This window comes from Pezoporus flaviventris, unplaced genomic scaffold (assembly GCF_033815535.1).
Source record: "Pezoporus flaviventris isolate CSIRO_AGI_PZ_B2104156 unplaced genomic scaffold, CSIRO_AGI_Pfla_v1 ptg000031l, whole genome shotgun sequence".
Lineage (NCBI taxonomy): Eukaryota > Metazoa > Chordata > Aves > Psittaciformes > Psittacidae > Pezoporus > Pezoporus flaviventris.
Window position 1 is genome coordinate 36,410,351 of NW_026892579.1, and position 19,072 is coordinate 36,429,422.

At 35.7% G+C, this 19,072-nt stretch overlaps 1 protein-coding gene across 1 annotated transcript in view; it reads right to left on the minus strand.

The window, feature by feature from the left end:
* Nucleotides 1-19,072, minus strand: part of PXDN (peroxidasin) — a 95,564-nt gene that overhangs the window by 14,828 nt on the left and 61,664 nt on the right. Inside the window, exons 12-19 of the mRNA XM_061460721.1 lie at nucleotides 18,244-18,402; nucleotides 15,787-15,899; nucleotides 14,621-14,777; nucleotides 11,189-11,297; nucleotides 10,600-10,757; nucleotides 3,897-5,400; nucleotides 2,923-3,057; nucleotides 377-585 (exon numbers count right to left, since the gene is read on the minus strand). Coding sequence (XP_061316705.1) covers nucleotides 377-585; nucleotides 2,923-3,057; nucleotides 3,897-5,400; nucleotides 10,600-10,757; nucleotides 11,189-11,297; nucleotides 14,621-14,777; nucleotides 15,787-15,899; nucleotides 18,244-18,402 — 2,544 coding nt within the window. The remainder of the gene's footprint in view (nucleotides 1-376; nucleotides 586-2,922; nucleotides 3,058-3,896; nucleotides 5,401-10,599; nucleotides 10,758-11,188; nucleotides 11,298-14,620; nucleotides 14,778-15,786; nucleotides 15,900-18,243; nucleotides 18,403-19,072) is intronic.

The following is a 19,072-nucleotide window of genomic DNA, read 5'->3' on the forward strand; positions in this document are numbered from 1 at the left end:
CCTCTTAAAAATACAATCTACTGGTTCTTTATTCATGCATATCTTTTGACAGAATATTGAATAGCCTATTCAGCAGTAGTAAACTGAAGACAATCAGCAGTAGGAGAAATTAAAAACTGTCTTAACTTTCTAAGGAGATGTCAATGAACAAGAATACTTATCCACAGAAGAAAACACATGCAATGCTCAAATCTCTGCTATGTTTAGAATGTGTCTATTTAATATGTGGAATGACTGCTCTCTTAACAAAGGCTGGGGTCCAGATTTCAGTTTGTAACATCTTAAAAACTGAACAAGTCAAATATCTTCTTAAAATAAAATGAACAGATGTTAAACAATGCTCACATTAATACACGCAAATCCGCCTTATACAGACCTTCACAGCAATCTTGCCACATCCTGAGGTCCAGTTTAGGAATATCTTCACAGCTACTATATCCATGTGGGAATTCAGCCACCTTAAAGACATCATGTTGTACCCTGGTTATGTTGTCTCCATTGTCACACAAAACTCTGGCAAGAGATGTCTGCTTGAGCTGAGTGAGCTGAGCAGGTGTAAACACACCTGGGTTCTCATACCATAACCTGTAATCTCACAGAAAAGACAAGTTTGCTAGTGAAAAAACAAAACATACAGTTTGCCAAAGATATTGCAATAGTGTATTTAGAATATTAATTATTCCATAAATCCTGTTCTCATCTTTACATCGTATCTGAGGGAGTGATCCAGATGCCACAGTGTAAGTGTTTGGTGTCACTTCACCTCTAGTTGATGTCATGTTGACACTCTGAAAGTGACAAAGTCCTCAACAAATCCCTTGATTTCTGTTCTAGTCCCATTTCAATGTTTTGAGTATCTTTGGACATCTAGAATGAAGCTAGACTACTAAGTGTAAGATTTTTTTAGGTAGAGATAGATTTCTATCTCCAGGTAACTTTCTTATGGATATGAAAAAAAATTGACAGAATTGCTGAGATTAGAAGAATGGTCAATCTAGACTTAATTTGTTATCATGATAAGTAAGATTGTTTAGTTTACTAAGGATATTTTTTTCTGTAAAACTATTTTAATAACTATACTAATTCAGGGACTTATTAATAACTGAGCATATGCTCAGTTAACTCATTACATTCAAGAAGGAAACACTGTGGTTTTCAGTAATTTATATATCATACATAAAGGGCTAAAAGCCTGTTACCAATAGAAAATATAAATAATACATTACTATGAAAAAGAAGCCAGCCTTTGGGCAATAATATGTTTTAAATTACTGTCCAGGATTTGAAAAAAAAATTCCATTGTATATTTTTTAACATATAAGAATTGTTCACTGTGATATTGTTTACATCTCACAAAACTTTAGTTATAATTCCATATTGATACTTTTCCAACCTATACCAAAAATAAGTAGGAGGCTTTTCAAAATTTATAAAAAACTAATAAAAAATTATGCTAAGAATCATCAGTAAGTTCTACCAACTTATTATTTTCATGAGGCATTGGACAATGCCTAATGAATTTCTATGTACTAGGATCAGAAAACAGATTCTGAAATTTCCAGCCTGACATGAAGTTAGGCTCCCTTCAAACATCACTCCTTTTCCTCGCACAGGCACATTTGTTTCGCAAACAAAGCTGGCAGCTTTGATCCTCTGCTTACTATAAAGGCTTTTCAAAGAAGTGCAAGTTGCTTTCATTATGTCTAATAATATTTTACTATTTGCTGGCATGTTGCTTCAAAACATTTGTATTCTTTGGACAGCAGAATCACATTTCTTCAATACTCAATGTTTCCCTACAGTTTGTAAATATCGTTTCAGAAAAGGAAATGAAAAAACCCAAACCAGTATAATTACCCTTTTGTGACACAAATAGGAGGTACTTGTCTCCAGCATCTGGAGTTCATACTGCATATATTTCTCCTTTTAGTCCCTCTGCCTTCAAGCATGAGAGCTTTATGTTTCACAGCTTAACTTTTAAGCAGATTTTATGTAAGAAAGCTGATTTTTTAAAAAAGCGTACAAAAAGGCTTCTGTTATTGATTAGAGAAAAAAAAAAGCCTTTATACTATTTTAAGTAGCAACTTTATGGCTCGTATAAAGCAAATAACATTAGATAAAGTGAATCAAATCCTATTTCCTAATTCTTCCTCTGTTTCCCTTTCATTATGGATGGGACTAATCAGCATAACTCTTTCTATCCTCATGCCATGCAAGATCCAAGATCTGAGGTCACAAATTATGTTAAAATGAAGGAAATGTTGATTTTCAGATTCTGGACAAGTGTTCTGAAAATATGCAAAGGAAATCTGGCTGCTGTAACAATAGCAATGACTATTTTCTTATTTCAGGTACTGTAGAAACAATAAATAAGAAATTCCTCATAATGTGCATGCAAAATACTTTAAGAACAACTATCAAATTATGTTCTCTGGGATAACCTCCTGCTTTTGAATCTCCTTTGGTGCACATACTGGTGCACTTTTGGTACATATGAAACATATATACTTCAGTTATACACTGTGATAGATACTTTTCTAAAGTAACACAAAAAGTAAAAGTGTCTCAACAGCATAATTTCTTTGCCAATAAAATAAATAACAAAGATATGAGAAAAAAACACTTTTCAGGAAGATAAGTGACTTGAATAACGGGCAAAAGAAACTTGGCATGTGTTGGCTGTGGTGCTTTTTGCAGATCGGTATGACAGATTCACCATAAAAAATAACAGTTTTTTAAAATAAATAAATCTAAAAATGTTTTAAACCTGTATTCTTCATTTATTAATTATGTATTAAAATGAAATTTATATATACATAAATCAAAATAAAATGCAGTTTGGTTTGGAAACAAGACATTGCAAATGTTATTTAGCACCCTCAGTTTAAAACCAGTGTTGATTTCCATGGTAATTCAATTTACCTGTCTCCATTTCGAATACGCCTAAACTGTATGCTTAACAGACACATCAAAGTTGGCCCTAGTCGGCTCCCTGGAATTAAGTCTTCTACCATTAGAGCTGGAAATAGATCTATGTTCAGTGGGGAACCATACAACCTACAAATAGAAAATCACAAATATTTAATAACAAATATTTTACATTTACAAAATAACCACTACATGGTAAAACTAAGGGCAAGAGACATGAACAACGCACAGTAAAAATGACAGTGATAATGCTACAACATTTGTGAACAACCTGTGGGTGTACACACAAGAAATCCTGCAATGTAAATTGGATATGAGTAATATCATAGGTATCTGCAAGTCCACCCCACAATTTCCTTTCTCCTAGTAGCTTTCTTTTGATTTCTTGGAACTGCTTCTTTTTCAATAGCTTCTCTTTCCTGCCTCTCTGTAGACTTTTTATTTTACTGTAGCTAAGATTAATTCTCTGTCTTTGGTTTTGTGTAGATAAGCTAAGGATGGCAGGTAGCTGAAGACTTATTTTCAAACACTGGAACTAATGAAGAACAGATTACTGGTAAGGAAGGATGTCCACATGAAAGTACAGTGAACAATATTCCCACTTCCTTTAGTGTACAGAATAGATGGAACTAAACATGTAAATACTGGCATGAGACTGGCATTAATATGATCTAACATTGAATTAACAGTCATATTTAACAGCATCTATAAAAACAGACATTTTAAATTAACCATTTCCTGAACACATACAGTATATATTAACTTCTCATTGTTCACAGAGATGTAGAAGTGAAGAAATTACCTGCATTTGGGAATTTTCCATATCTATTTTCTGGTATAGATGGAAGTTTCTTAAAAAATTCCTTTATCCCTTTCTTAATAAATATTTTCTTTTAGATAAGATATTTAGGTACTATTTTTGCATGCACATTTAGATAATTGATTGCTTTTCTTCACCTCAGGCTCACCTGCTAAGTTTCTCCCTGATTTCAGGATTCTTAATTTCATTTTTCAGATCTTCAAAAGTCTGAGCTGAAGAAAGATTACAGTAAACTCTAAAATCATGGTAGGGAGGAATTCCATGATCTCTGCCTCTCTGAATATTCATAGCTGCCAGATCTAAAGCCACAGTACGTGCCATGGAGAAGAGTCTTTCTGTTAATTCTGTATTGAGTAATTGTGATGGGACACGCATCTTACCAGCAACACCAAACAATCCCCTTAGAAGTGGATCAATGCCTCCTTCATTTACAATCCGAAACGGAGAGAAGAATGCCTTATGAAGAGGTAGATGGCCTTGTGGAATAGGTTCAAAGTTTTCATCCAGTCGATACAGAAAAGGATTAATGAGTGTGTGACCAAACCTAAAAGCGGCAGTTGCAAACTCATTAGTTATGCCAGAATTAACACTGGGATCATAACCCTTATATTCGCCAAGCATCTTCATGCCTACCTCTCCAAAGATCTTAGGTAGCCAGTGGCTAAATGTTATGTGTTGCATTTCTGCACCAACAATTTTGCGTGTTTCATGATATATTGTGTCACCATCCCAGTGTGGATTGAGTTTCAGTAGCTCTGTGGCAATTCTGTTGTGTTCTCTAAACCACAACGTGTGGATGCTGGTAAGACCCAGCTGTTCGTTAGAACGCTGATCACCAGCTAAAAAGCAGGGAATAGGGCTCTCATTTTCATCTCTCATACATTCAGTTGGCGGGCCAGTAGCAAATGGAAGAAGGGACTTTCCAGATCTCTGTACAATGCCCTGTCTCAGAAGACCCCTTTGACTCGCCAAATCTCTGATTTCTAGTGCTTCATGATCTGAACTGCCATACACATTGGATGCATCGATGTACGAAGTTAGCTGGTTGATCTGTTCTCGCGGGTACACAGAATTCATCAGGAGAGATGTCATGCCACTTCCACAAACTGGACTGGAGCGTACAAAAAACATGCAGCGTGCACCGTTTCGAACTCTGGGATCATTTGGTGGTATCATGATTGAAAAGCATGGAGGATCATTTGTACAAACTGAACTGCAATGCTGACCATCTGAAAACCTGGCCTCACTTAGGGCAGCCACTGTGAGGTCAAGATCATGGTCGAGAAACTGACCCCACTGCATAAGCATGTGAGTGTACTGGTCATCAGGAGTTATTGTTTCTGTTCCAATCAGAGTAGTTGAAACCAAGCGAGGCATCGGGAGTGGGTAGCCATTAGAGAGCCTCTTGGGTTCAATTCCCCTAGGCAAATTAAATCCATTTTCATAGACTGACTTTAACAGACGTTCAAAGGCTGTCAGAGAAGCACCCCACATTGGATGCTGAAGGTTGTTGCATGTTCCATCATGTGTCCTGTACTTCTGGTGGAAGCACATATCTGAGCAGTTATTCACTCGTCGATGGGCTGTACATCCTGAGAGATTAGCTATCAGATTCAAGTACTGTGGGGATACAAGATCATTATAGTGATAACCTGAAACCAGAAGACAGAGAGAAAGTCAAAGATTTTTTTATAGACTCAGTGTCCCACACATTGAAAATTTATTTGAAATGTTATTTTACTATTTTGCATTTCCTACCAGATTTAACATTCCTATTGTTTAAAAAGAACAATAATATAACCCCATATGTGTACTACAGCATTATGTCATTTGAGCAACAACCACTATTAGGTTGGGAGGGAACTTTGTAAAATTTCAGTTCAAGTACAATTTTTACAAAATGTTCACAAAAAGCGCTCATTACTACTTTGTCATTTAAGAAACAGAGATCTTTCCAGAAATAAAAGCCTCTTATTAAGGCAAATAGGATTTTTTCCCCATGTTAGTAAAAACATTTTAAAAACTGTCAGTAACATTTACAGAAATTTCGACTTTATCATTTGAGACTTGATAATTCACTGAACGTTGTTTTGTTACAGTGAAAGTTGCAAAACTGTAAGGAAAAAATAATTTAAAAATATATATATAAAAAAAAAGAAAAATCCACAATAGAAAATAACCACAGGCAACGTAAGGCAATCTCCAGGGCAAGTGGTGTGGCATAATGCATATTCACATTATCCAGGACTAGTTTCTAAAGAGAAGTGGTGCTCATTTAACACCTGGCATAGGTTTCATCTGCAATTCACACCATTCATCTCTGGAAAACTTACTGTTTTCCTGTATTTTTTCTCAGTTCATAAAAAAATAATATAGAATCATAGAATATTTAGGGTTGGAAAGGACCTTAAGATCATCAAGTTCCAACCCCCCTGCCATGGGCAGGGACACCTCACACTAAACCATATCACCCAAGACTTCGTACAACCTGGCCTTGAGCACCGTCAGGGTTGGAGCATTCACAACTTCCCTGGACAACCCAAACCAGTGCCTCACCACCCTTACAGTAAAGAACTACCTCCTTATATCCAATCTAAACTTCCCCTGTTAAAAGTTTTAACCCATTACCCCTTGTCCTATCACTACAGTCCCTAATGAATAGTACCAAATATATACCGTAATTCATTAGAATTATGGTTTTGTAACTTCTAACTAAGGCTTGTGTTACACAATCTCTGCTTTGGTATGACAGCCTGTGAAAGGATTGAAGACCATAAGACATCCTAGTACTATGCTGGGTGACTGCAAATATCAGAACATTCAGGCTGCGCCTTGTCCATGTTGCCTATTAGGAGACACTCCAAAAGTGATTTTTTTCCTAGAAACATTTGGGTTTCATTACAGGAAAAAAGAAAAAAGTCATTAATTTCAGCTATATCTATATTATCAGCTTGTTCAGAACAACAGAAATGTGCCTGCAGATTGAAATTTTTGATGCTATGAAAGACATCCCTACTGTATCCATTGTGCAACAGGAGCAGGCTTCCTTCAGAAAAGCTTTGGTTTGTACTCCTGGACTAAATGCTGCCCTGTACCACATTTTCACTTAATTTTAAAAGAACCTACACTGTTCAAGATCATACCGCAACTCACACCAAAGCACAGTAAGTGGGAACAAGTGGGAGATTCACTTCAAATGGGACCTGCTGACCCAAGGCATAGACACACCTTGAGTGATTAATGGATATACAGTATGGATGAGTGAGGTTCCAGGATCCAGGAGAGAGCCCAGAAGTGGAATATTTGGCAATGCAGTTGTATTTTTTGCTAACTAGGAGACATCATACACAATGGGTCTTGATCTGGAAAGCTTGCAGTCAAGAATAAAATCAAACAAGTAGAATAAAGGCAGAAGACAAAAAGGAAATGTTTGAGTATACATTGATACTCTGTTCCCACTATTATCTACTTACTCAAGAATATGAACTGAATGCCACTTCTGCAAGAAGCTGGTGGAGGCTACTTGCACACAGTTGGGAAATGTTCCTGTTAGTGCAGAGCTCAGTCCCAGTCTGCCTGCAAAGACTCTGACCTTCACCTACAGTCAACAATATAAATGTGTGCTAAACACATTGGGTCTCTGCCAATTTCCACAATGCAGGGCAATTTCAAACAGACCACCTACAGCCCCTCTTTATCTTTCCCTTCAAAGGGACTGGATTGCTCAGAGCTGCTTAGATGGGACAGGACCTGTGCTCAGTCAAAGGATCTATGTTTTCTCAGCCTCAGGCTACATGTAGTCTGCGTGGTTTACAAGTCAAAGCAAAGATATTAAAGAACCTACTGCTTGCATTAGACAAAACTAACCTGTTCTTGTAGACATATGTAAATTATTTTACGGAATGCTACAGACCAGGAAAAAGAAAAACAAACCACAGAGCAAACCCAGTAAGTGCCACTGAGTAATGGAGCAAAATATGCTTTTTAAAGATACTACTGATTACATATTATAATATGCTGGCTACTAGGGCAGTTTAATTCTAATACTACACCCAGAAAACATATTTTCTTTATAATAACACTCCTGTTAAAATCATCTTTAGTCATCATGGTGTTCTTGCTTTATGATTATTATTCATACCTCCCGTATGAAGATAGGCTGAGAAAGTTGGGGCTGTTCAGCCTGGAGAAGAGAAGGCTGCGTGAAGATCTCATAGCAGCCTTCCAGTATCTGAAGGGGGACTATAGGGATGCTGGGGATGGACTATTCATCAGGGACTGTAGTGACAGGACAAGGGGCAATGAACTAAAACTTAAACAGGGGAAGTTAAGATTAGATATAAGGAAGAAATTCTTTACTGTTTAGGGTGGTGAGGCACTGGAATGGATTGCCCAGGGAGGCTGCGAATGCTCCATCCCTGGCGGTGTTCAAGGCCAGGTTGGACAAAGCCTTGGGTAACATGGTTTAGTGGGAGGTGGGCCCTGCCCATGGCAGGAGGGTTGGAACTAGATGATCTTAAGGTCCTTTGCAACCCTAACTATTCTATGATTCTGTGATTCTATGATTCATGCAATCTTTACATAAATATTTGTGGTTGCCCTGGTAGCCACACACATTTCTGAAATCAAGTTTTTAGCAAAACTCAACCTTGAATGTTTTGGGTGGAATGGCCTTCACTCATTACCAACTTAAAACATTCAGCTTCTCTATTTAGAAGTTCAGGTGGGATGCAATGTCTAATCTATGGATTAGATCGGATGGCTTTCTCAGCAGAATGGAGGCTGCCATAAATGACAGCCTCTCACCCTTAATTACCCCTTGCACTGCAGGCATAAACTCTGGCTCTGCTTTCCAAAAGGCTGACTGATGAGCATTTCTAGTGCTTAGAAGATAGCTAGTTCAATTCACATAATACTAGCTATATTTTTTTTCAAACTGCAAGGAAGTTGTTTCATACAGTCATAGAAATATTAATTAGAAGGGACCTCCTACCCAGACCAAGCTCCAGCCTAAATCAAGGCTGTCTCCAACACTGAATCAGCTCAGCTGTATCCCTGTCCATCAGGCTTTACAACCCTTCAAAGACTGAGAATCCTCAGCCTATTTGAGTAAGTTGTTCCAGGGCTGCATTGGCCTTCTGGTGATAAACTGTTTCCTAACATTCAATCTGAACCTCCCAAGCAGCAGTTTGTAGCCATTCCCCTTGTTATAGAGTCTGGCTCAGCAGAGGAGAATTTGGCTTCAAGGTCTTTTCTTGGGATATTCCAAGATTTTACATTTTAAAAAGTCTCTGAATGGGAAATTGTCAAGTTTCTCAATTGTTCCCAGTGGAGAAGTGCTAACTAACACCTTTAATTTAAATTTGATTATTAGAAATAAAACTGAATAAGGACAAATACGAGTATTAAAGTCCAAGTTGAGGTTATTTAAATGAAACCAGATTTATTTCACTATTGAAGTTTCCCCTAAAAGACAGGTTTCTATGAATTTTGTAGGGCTGAGAAGCAAGCTCTGGTTGTGAATAGAATTTCCAGTATCACAGAAAATTGCCTGATTTTGTGTTCATTAATTGTATTTTTACACCTTAATGCCAATTCTTGGTAAACCTCAGGTGATTGTATTTCACTATTATAAATACTAGTGAAAAGTAGTCTAGCAAATCTCACACACAAGATTTCATATATTCCTAGTATTATATCCAATATGCTTGCATATTCATCTAATCAGTGAGCTAAATTAAATCAGGTTGGCCTTATAAAACACAAGCCTTCAAATAATTTTGAACAAGATTTAGTGGTAAACTATTAATCACAAATTATTTACTCAGCTCTTATAACAAGCTTCTTTTACTAGCAAATGTTACAGTACTCCCCAAAGCTTGCAGTCTTTGGTCTTATAAATACTTGCCTAGGTCACAGTGAGAGTTAAAAGTTTTTTTGAAGTTACAATAAATACTCAATTATAAACATTAAAAAGAATATAATAAGTAAAAAATATTCCCTTTAGATTTTCAGTGTAGCTTTTGGCTGTGTCTCAAAAAGTCTATCATTATTTCCAAATGCTTCAGCCTTGTCTCTCAAGCCTATTCGCACACATCGCTACACACATTATTTGTACATGCTCCAGCTGGACTTCCATGAATTTGAACTTGGACTTTTCTACTAAAAGGTAAAAATATTAAACCTTATATTTTTTTGCTATTCATAAAAAGCAGCAAAACCTGTATTTCTCATTACGACAGAAAATTCCTTGATAAAGGAAACAATTAGCTTAGTTTGACACACACTTAAAAAATGAGGAGCAAATAGTTTTTTTTTTAAGACTATCGTGGTACATGCAGAAACCTTGGTTGGTAAAGTATACAAATCCTTCTTGCTACATCATCTTTTCTCCTTCCCAAGACACGCTGCCACTGAATGGTTTTACTTAAAGAAACAGGAAGAAAATACTGATTAATAACAGAAAAGTCTGTTCTGCTATGAAACAATGGTCCTAATGAATTAACAGCCAGGGAATTAACAAACAGGACACATTATGCCCTTCCATTATACTAAATTTGACCAGTAGAATATTCTGAACATGATTTTTTCCCTAATATGTCAGTGTGAGATAAAAAAATCTCTACTCAGAGCACTCAAACAAACTTAGTTACACCACAATGCAGTAATGTGCAAACCAAGGACTGAATTGGGCAAACACGCACATACATTTGGTAAAGTTTTGCAAATTCAAATACACCACTTATTTCAATGTTATGGTTCTGCAGTTGCTACCCACACTCAGAAAACAGTTTAATGACTTAAGAAAGCAAATACACTTCAACACAGAAAAATAACAAGAGAGTACTGACTTGTTCCATTCAGGTCAACCATTAGACCATCTTGTACATGATCTTGAATAAGCTGCAATGTCCTTTCAAATATTTCCCCAGCTCTTGCTTGCTCAACAGTGTATGGATCCCTTGGGTATCGAAATAAGGCCAGCAAATCATTTGGAGAACGAGGACGACTGATGGATGATTAGAAAAAAATAGTAAATGTACACAGGAGTTGTTATAACAACGCTACATAAATAGTGTAAATGCTCAGCAACAGGATTAGTACATACCTTGATTACTCATCTCAAAATGGAATGCGAACAAAAAAATATTTAATTAAATAATAAAACATTAAACACTTAGCAGCAATTAAACATTTAGTAGCCTTTTAATAAAGATTATCTCAGCAGAAAAACTGCTGCAGTGAATAGAAGTCTCAACAGGAGTGTTTAAACAATAGGAATCCTTACATGTTAAACTGCTAGTATTCCCAGAACTAACCAGATGTTAACACTGTCATTAAAATAATGAAATGGCTTCTTGCTTAATAAATCTTCCACTACTTCTAGTATATACAAAATTTATTTTGACTTCACAATATAAAAAAAAGAGAAAAGGTTACCTGTCAAACAGATGTGTACGTGTTGAATTTATTGCTCTGTCAACAGTTGCAATTGCTTCCACAATCGATGTTTGCACAAAAGGATCTCCATTTCGGCTGACATTAGGGACTACAGAGAGAGGAATCCATATGTTATGGCAAAACTGACCACAAACACAAAAAGATACTTCTATAAAACAGAGTCTAGACACAACATCATTTCAGTTGTACAAAGTAAACTCCTGTTCTTTAAGCATTAGCTTGTCCAAATACAAAATTCTTGTCTGGTTTGGAATTCTATTAAGGAATATCACAGTACATAAAAATTTGTAACATTTATAACATAAAATTTATAACAGAGATTAATATAAGCTTATAAATCTGATTGCTTATAATTCTAAAACAAAATGAAAATAAGTACATACAATGCTAAACTGTCCACTAATTAGTCCGAAAATTTCAAGTAGAAATTACCTAAGAAAAATTAATTATTAAGGGTTTTTTCTGGTGTGGTGTGCTACCAGCCTCCAGGCATTGATATCAAAAGCCTGACCTATATCCGCTGAAATCAATGCAAGTATTCCTGTTGAAATCATTGCTTTCAATTAGTACTGAATTTGATGTAAGAATTTAAAGGGTTTACAGAAACGTGTTACAAGTAGAAAACACTGACAGGCTTAGTTTTCCTTTTAGAACACATGCATCACATAAATTCGAAGACATTTCACAGCTAAAAAAAAAAAAAAAAAATCCCCAAACCCCCTAAATTTAAAAAAAAAGCCACAGAATTTTTATATTCCTGAACAGCTACAGTAAATTAAGATGGCTCCTCTCCTGAGCTTAGTCTAGTAAGCAGCACACATTAATTTTAAAGGGCTAGAAAAATTGTATTTATTTTGATCACTACTTTGTTTTCTACTTCAAAATTATCTAGCTTTTTAATACTACTTTTATAATCACATGCTTAAAAGCTATTTAATGACTGCATAACACTGGTAATTCAGTAATGCATAGGCCCATTCATCTGCTTTTTTATGCAGTACTCAGTTGCTGCTGGATGTTTGTACAACCTGTCTAGGGCTAATAACCTTCCTTTTAGTCTAAACCGAGAACTACCAGATCCAGGGACAACAACTAACAATTTCCAGAGTGTGTTTAGATTGGAGAAGCCGCACAGGAAGAAGGGTAAAGTAGGGAAGAAGTCCAAAGCAAATATACTGGAATAAAATCAGCAGATGCACAAAATCAGCTGACATAAAAAAATGTTGTTTGCGAGCTTTTCATTGCTTCCTTTTTTATTTTTTTCTGAGGCAATATTTTATCATTCCTTCATAATGAACAGCTTAGGCTGTGTCTGTACGAGTTTCAGAGTCTAGACCTGGGTAATCAAACTTAACCACCTATACTGTCAAGTAAAACAGGTCCTGGCACTCTATAGCTGTAGCTGAAGCCCCTTTCTCTCCCCTGAGGCCAGCTGTCTTGGGCTGCTGACAACATACTCCCACCATCCACAAACAGCTGACCCTTTCCACTGTGCCTAAAGTGGTAGCACCTATGTGTCGTAATTACCCTCTGTCCTCCTTGCTTGTTGTTTCATAGCAACATTATAGAAACTATCAGGTAAGCTACTTATTTTAAGGAAAAATACAATTTACAAGTTTGCTACTCAATTGTTTCAGACAGGGATTGTGTGCCATGAACCATCTTAACACTGCAACATTGCAGACTGTAAAGTCCGGGGGCTGGTCACCTTCCCTATTGCTGTCTACAATAGATGTAATCTTGGTGCTCATTTTAGATACATGTTTTGCAGAGCTATCATTCTGATTAATGGTACACCTGATCTGAATCATAAACCTTGGTCATAGAATCACGGAACTGTAAGGGCTGGAAAGGACCTTAAGATCATCTAGTTCCACCCCCCTGCAGGGACTCCTTTCACTAGACCAAGTTGCTCAAAGCCCCATCCAATCTGGCCTTGAACACCATGAATGTTCCAAAAATGGTGCATTCACAACCTCCTTGGGCAACCTGTTCGAATTCCACACCTCTCTCACACTAAATTTATTCCTTATATCCAACCTGAACCTCTCCTTTGAACTCATTACCCCTTGTCCTATCACTGCAGTCCCCAGTGAAGAGAAAGGTGGTCAGATGTTAACTGTACTGTACTTGATTTTTGTTTAAACTAATTGCTGCTGTAAGTTCTCTTTTTAAACGGATAGATATTAAAAGTTAAAGCTCCCTGTAAACCTTTCACATGATTTTGTGGGGCAGGGGGAGCAAAATGGCAATTTTTTGTAAGCAGTGAAAATGAAATACACATATATCCCACCTTACACTCAATCCAGACACTTACAAAACTACAGAAAAGGACAGAAGGAAATTACATAGAAAAAAGCATCTTCAAAATATTATCAAATGTGGCCAGCAAAACCTGCCCACCAGCTTCTATACACATGCCTTTAATCCATTTCAATTTTAGGAAAAGATTTTTACGCATTAGGACCATTCATAACACATTAACTTTGTTTAAAAGAAATATTGACAAGCAAGTTTCTAGTCATTTCTGGCTAATGCCATTATTAATACTATCAAGATAGCAATTGTCAGTACTTATAATCTGTCCTTGCTCCCCTGTGAGCTGCATTGTAACAGCAACCACAGGAAACGGTTTCTGGTATCTCACTAGTTTTAAAGAGAAACATCATTTACAGTTTCAGACTGTGTCATATTTTCTACTGAAAGACAACAACAACAAAAATTACAGAGTTTCCTTTTGAAAATGAGTCTGAAAAATCAACAGTTTTACTCAATGAGTCAGAAAAGCATTAGTGTCAATCCTTAGCATCTTTGGCTGCTTTATTAAAAATTATTATATATTAATGATTAGTAACTATTATTTTCAATTATTACATTAAAATAATTGTAATAAACTCAAATACTCTCCTTTTCTTTCTGTTTTCTCCTTTAGCTTCCTACATTCATTATGACTTTCCTGAATTCTTTCACAATGGTTGCAGTCTAATTTTCAACCAAGTACTGTATGTGCCCCTTTAAAGATGACTCAAGGCCTTTTGTCAAGTTATCCCTAAAGATTAGGCTGTGTATTTGACTAGCAAATTTTAATAGGTCCAGATAATGTTTCAAGAGGAAAGTAGTATGACTAACTGGAGCCCAAAGCATTGCTTATTTCGAAGCTTAACTCATAGAGACATTTTGGCTGACATATTTTCATCTTACGTCTGTGCAGATACTTGCCTGAATTAAATGAAGAAAAAAAAGAAAAAAGAAGAAAAAAACACACACACAAAGAAGAGGAGTATGGGAGAAAAACTGGAACATAAATAAAAGAAAGACCTCAATACTTTATTAACTTTTTTGCATCTTACAAATTAAGCAATTAGAATGAAACTAATAATCTAACTCATACCTCTGATTCGTACACCTTACCATTAACAGTAAGCACCATACTAACAGAGGAGTATCCTATGGTATTCCGGGCAACACATTCATATCGACCTTCATCAGCTGTTCCAACATCACGAATGGTAAGAAATCCTTCTGGACTAACATGAAATTTTCCACTCTCAGTTACCTGCACTCCATCCTGTAGCAGAGCACAATGACTAGTTATTCTAAATACTCTTTGTTTTCAAACCTGAACTTTTGCAATCTTTTTTCTCTTTTATTTTTACAGAGGTGTTTTTTTTTTTTAATATATATTTCTATTTTGTATGGCAAGATAATCTTCAAGTAGATTTAAATAAACTTACATAAAAAACTCACAAACTGTTGACAGGAGTTGTATGTACTTCTAAATTGTACACTGTATTTATTCATTTTTAAAAGCATTCATTATTGTAAATCAAAGTACCTTAGCGGTTATAGGTCCTCATGACATAAAATTTAAGACCCAAAAATAAGATAGCACCTCTTGCGTACATTTATTTGTATCAATTCTGCATGCACTATGTATTTAGAAGCTGTTTATGGTATACTAAAATACATTTTCTAATGTTCATTAATTTAAGATAAAATAATCAGGAAGCTCAATATCAGTAACCCATTAATTCATCATTAACTCTGCTAATAACTCTAACAGTCTGATATAACGATTATTGCACCAATGGAAATCAAAAGCCACAGACAGGTTACGAAAGAGTCACTAAAATATGTCCTGGTTGAAGTGTCAACCTAATAGTTTAAAAGGGCTCAGTAATACAATATTTTCATTGCTTTATATCTATGATACAGTTGAAAGTGCAAAAGTATTAATAGGTTATTCACACAGAACTGTCACTAAAATACATAGGCCTTTTAAGGCTTACATTATGAATTTTAGTTTGTCCATTTAATTACTTCCATAACCATATATATACACACACATACAGATATAGATAAAATTCAAGTTTGGTGTATATATATATATATATATATATATATATATATACACACACACACATGCTCTGTGTTAAAAGATTTGCTGATCAAACATCAGGTAATGCTTTCAGACACCAGAGCAAGCAAGAATTTGACAGCGTGTACTTTGAAAAGCTCGTTATGAAAAGATGGAAAGGCCATTGAGTTTCTGCAACAACTGAACAAATGCCTAGTACCTTATTCCATGTAATTACTGGCTCCGGCTCTCCTTGAGCACTGCATGGGATCTGCACATTTGTGCCAACCTCCACTGTCATGTCACTGGGAATGCTGGCAAATACAGGTGTCACTGAAAAAAAGGTACATTGACAAAGTATGAAATACATCTTGTACAAAAGATGGTCTAAAATGAGGTAAACACTGTTTATTTTTTTCAGTTACCCAACATTCCTCAATCTATAATCCTATTCTGTCTGCAAGTTTGTAGTCGCTTATAAATTTGTCTTACAGACAAAATTCTTTAGACCTGAAGTCTGCTTTAAGGTGATTTTTAACAACTCAACTTCAAACAAAACCAGCCCAAACGCTTTTTGCCAAAACCATTTAAGTTCCACATTTTAAAAGCTCTAAAAATATTTCTGTGAATAGGCAAATCTGAGTAAAGTCACCAGAATGAATATCCCATCAACTTCTGTAACTTTTTCAAGTTTTAATTTTTTAAGCAGCAACAACAGAGATTTCTTAGCTGATAAAAGCAAAAGTTTCCACAAGTCATTCAACTGTGATTCCCCCAGCCCAACTTGCTGAGGTGCTAAGACTTCACAGAGCTCCTATCGTCCTGACAGTAAGCCCTAGGCACTAGCATGTCAAAAAAAATCACCTCTGATTTTAAGGACAGTTATCAGTGTGAAGAAAATTAATGCATTTTTTAATATTTCAAATCCAGATTGACATGCAGCACTCAAATATCATCATATATTTGTATGTGCTTCTCATGAAGATATTAAAAATTGTATTTCTGCTGTAAAGTATTGGTATTTTGGGGGTGGGGGTGGGAGAGGGCTGTGCTTTTACAGAGATGTACTTGGCCACACAGTGTACATTTATTCTACCAAGTGAATGTGGCCCTGTTATTAAATTGTTTGTACACAAATTGCTGTCAAGAACCAGAAACCATTTCAAATAAGGTATTCAGAGGCAGACATCCAGCACTGGGAGGTTTGGGTTCTCTGGATGTGAGCCATGTCATGCCACCAAACAGAAGTGGACCATTAATCCATATTAATTAATCCAGATTTAGCCACAATGACCAGTGACCATTCCTGAGATGAACAGTCCTTTTGTTAGTAGCCTAAAAGAAAAAAAGTTTTCTCTTCTTGCACAATTGAAAATAGCATGGCAGTGAATGCATGGAGAGCTCCAATTTCAGGTTGCATTACAGCCTTCAATCTTGTATTTACTATCCTTTGGTGACTGTATTTAGCAACCTGGGTCATACAAAAATAATTTTATCAAAATCAGTGAAGTTTAACACAATCGCAAGGCTATAAAACTTTATAAAATTGAGTTTTGTTATATGGAATCTGAGTCAATAATTTCATATAAGTGAAAAAAAAAAACATAATACCCACCAATTTTGACAAATCAGGCTCCTCTATTCTTATTTAAGAAAAATCAATGGAATTTCTTTGTGACCAACCACTAAACTCAAGAAGATCTTTGAGCTGCTTTCACTAAAATAACGTTTAAATGAGGTCACCAACAAGAAATACTTTGAATTAAACATTTAATCCGCCTGAATTTAGTTAGATAACAAATTACTTAACTAAACTAAACATATTAATATGATTCTAATTAATCCTAGAATTAGCTTACTTAAAATTTAAAGAAAAGCACAAGATAAATGGAGTGGGTTGGCTTTTCTTCCTGTGTCTGCTGATTTTAGGTATAGGGAATGACTTTTGATTGTGAAGGTCATTCCGCTATTGTAAAATAAAGTGTTCTGCTTCTGGACATCAAAAAAATATGAGATTTACTCTATTTATTCAACAGCACAGAGTCTTATAAGCAACTAATCTTTGCAAAGCAAAGTATTTTCCCAAGCATGGGAATAGTCATCCTCAAAGCAAACCTCTGTTCCTTACAAAAAGGAGTAAATCAGTTAAACCTCTTTTATAGAAGACAGACTGTTCTAAAGGAATGATACTCTGTACAAATACTGATAAGTATCTATACATAACATTTGCTAAAAAATACCTGGAACCTAAAAATAGATATGCTCAGAAATAACAATGAGAAATGTGAAATGTTAGCAGCACTTTGAACAGCAAGTTTTTTAAATGACAAAAGATATAGCCTCATGCTAACAAGCTTTTCTCAAAAGAAGGCCGTGTTTAGTTGTAAGCTTATGTGTTCTCCAACTAACTGAATAAAGTCTATCAGGGCACACCGTCCCACATGCTCAATTTATAAAAACTAATAAGACACCTTAAAATTCAAAACCAGAAACTTGGAATAATTGTGAAAATGCAATAAAAGTCCTGAAGGAAAACCCATGCCCTATTCAGGATCTGTTTCAAAAGCTTTTTTAATTCTAAGCAAGGATAAACTACTTCAGATTATTTATTTTTTTTTAATTTATTTTTACATTACTTTTTTATTTTCCTCAGCAGCAGCTTTCATGGACGACATACCTCTAGGCTGTACAGTCAAGTATACAACAATTCGTTGAGACCCAATAATGTTAACAGCTTGGCATTCATACTGTCCCTGGTCATGCAGAGCAACCCTGGAAATCCTTAGGGTTCCAGAGGATAAGACTAAGTGTCTTCTGTCAACAGACAACTGGCCTCCTGAAACACAAAGTAACAGCAGTGCAGAGCAAAGTACCTTTGTGTCAGAAAAAGGGAAATCCAGAAAATTATATATTTGATGAAGCATTGGAAAAAACTGGAATATCTTTTAAAAAGGTTTGAAACCTTTACTTCTCAGAAGATAAACACACAAAGCAAACAAAACATACATATGCACACAATCATAAACCTGAACTTTTTTTCTTTGTGGTAGAAACAAATATTTTCATGTAAGGAGCATGATAAAGCGTCCAAAAGAGAAGGCACCATAAGAACACCAGTAGGTATTACTGTTCATTTCACATGTGTGTAAGACACAATTCATCATATCTGCCTAAGCCATACAGAGAATCCATAAAAAAAAATCATATAGCCCTGAAAAAATGGAATATAATGAAAATTAAATAAAAGGGACATCAGTGCCTGTACCCTATTCTTCCTTTCTGGACATTGCATTTGATTGGAGCAATCTTTTTAAGAAGGAGAAACAGGAACATTATCAGCATCAAAAAGATCAAATGTTTGTTAAAAGTCTGCTTTATCTACCATGTTTTAGAATTTCCTAAGAGGTGTCTTGACTGCTAGAGAATCATTTGATTCAACTGGGTTATTTACTTACTTGTAAAACACCCACTACATTATTTCTTCCCACTGGATCTCGCTTAATGCC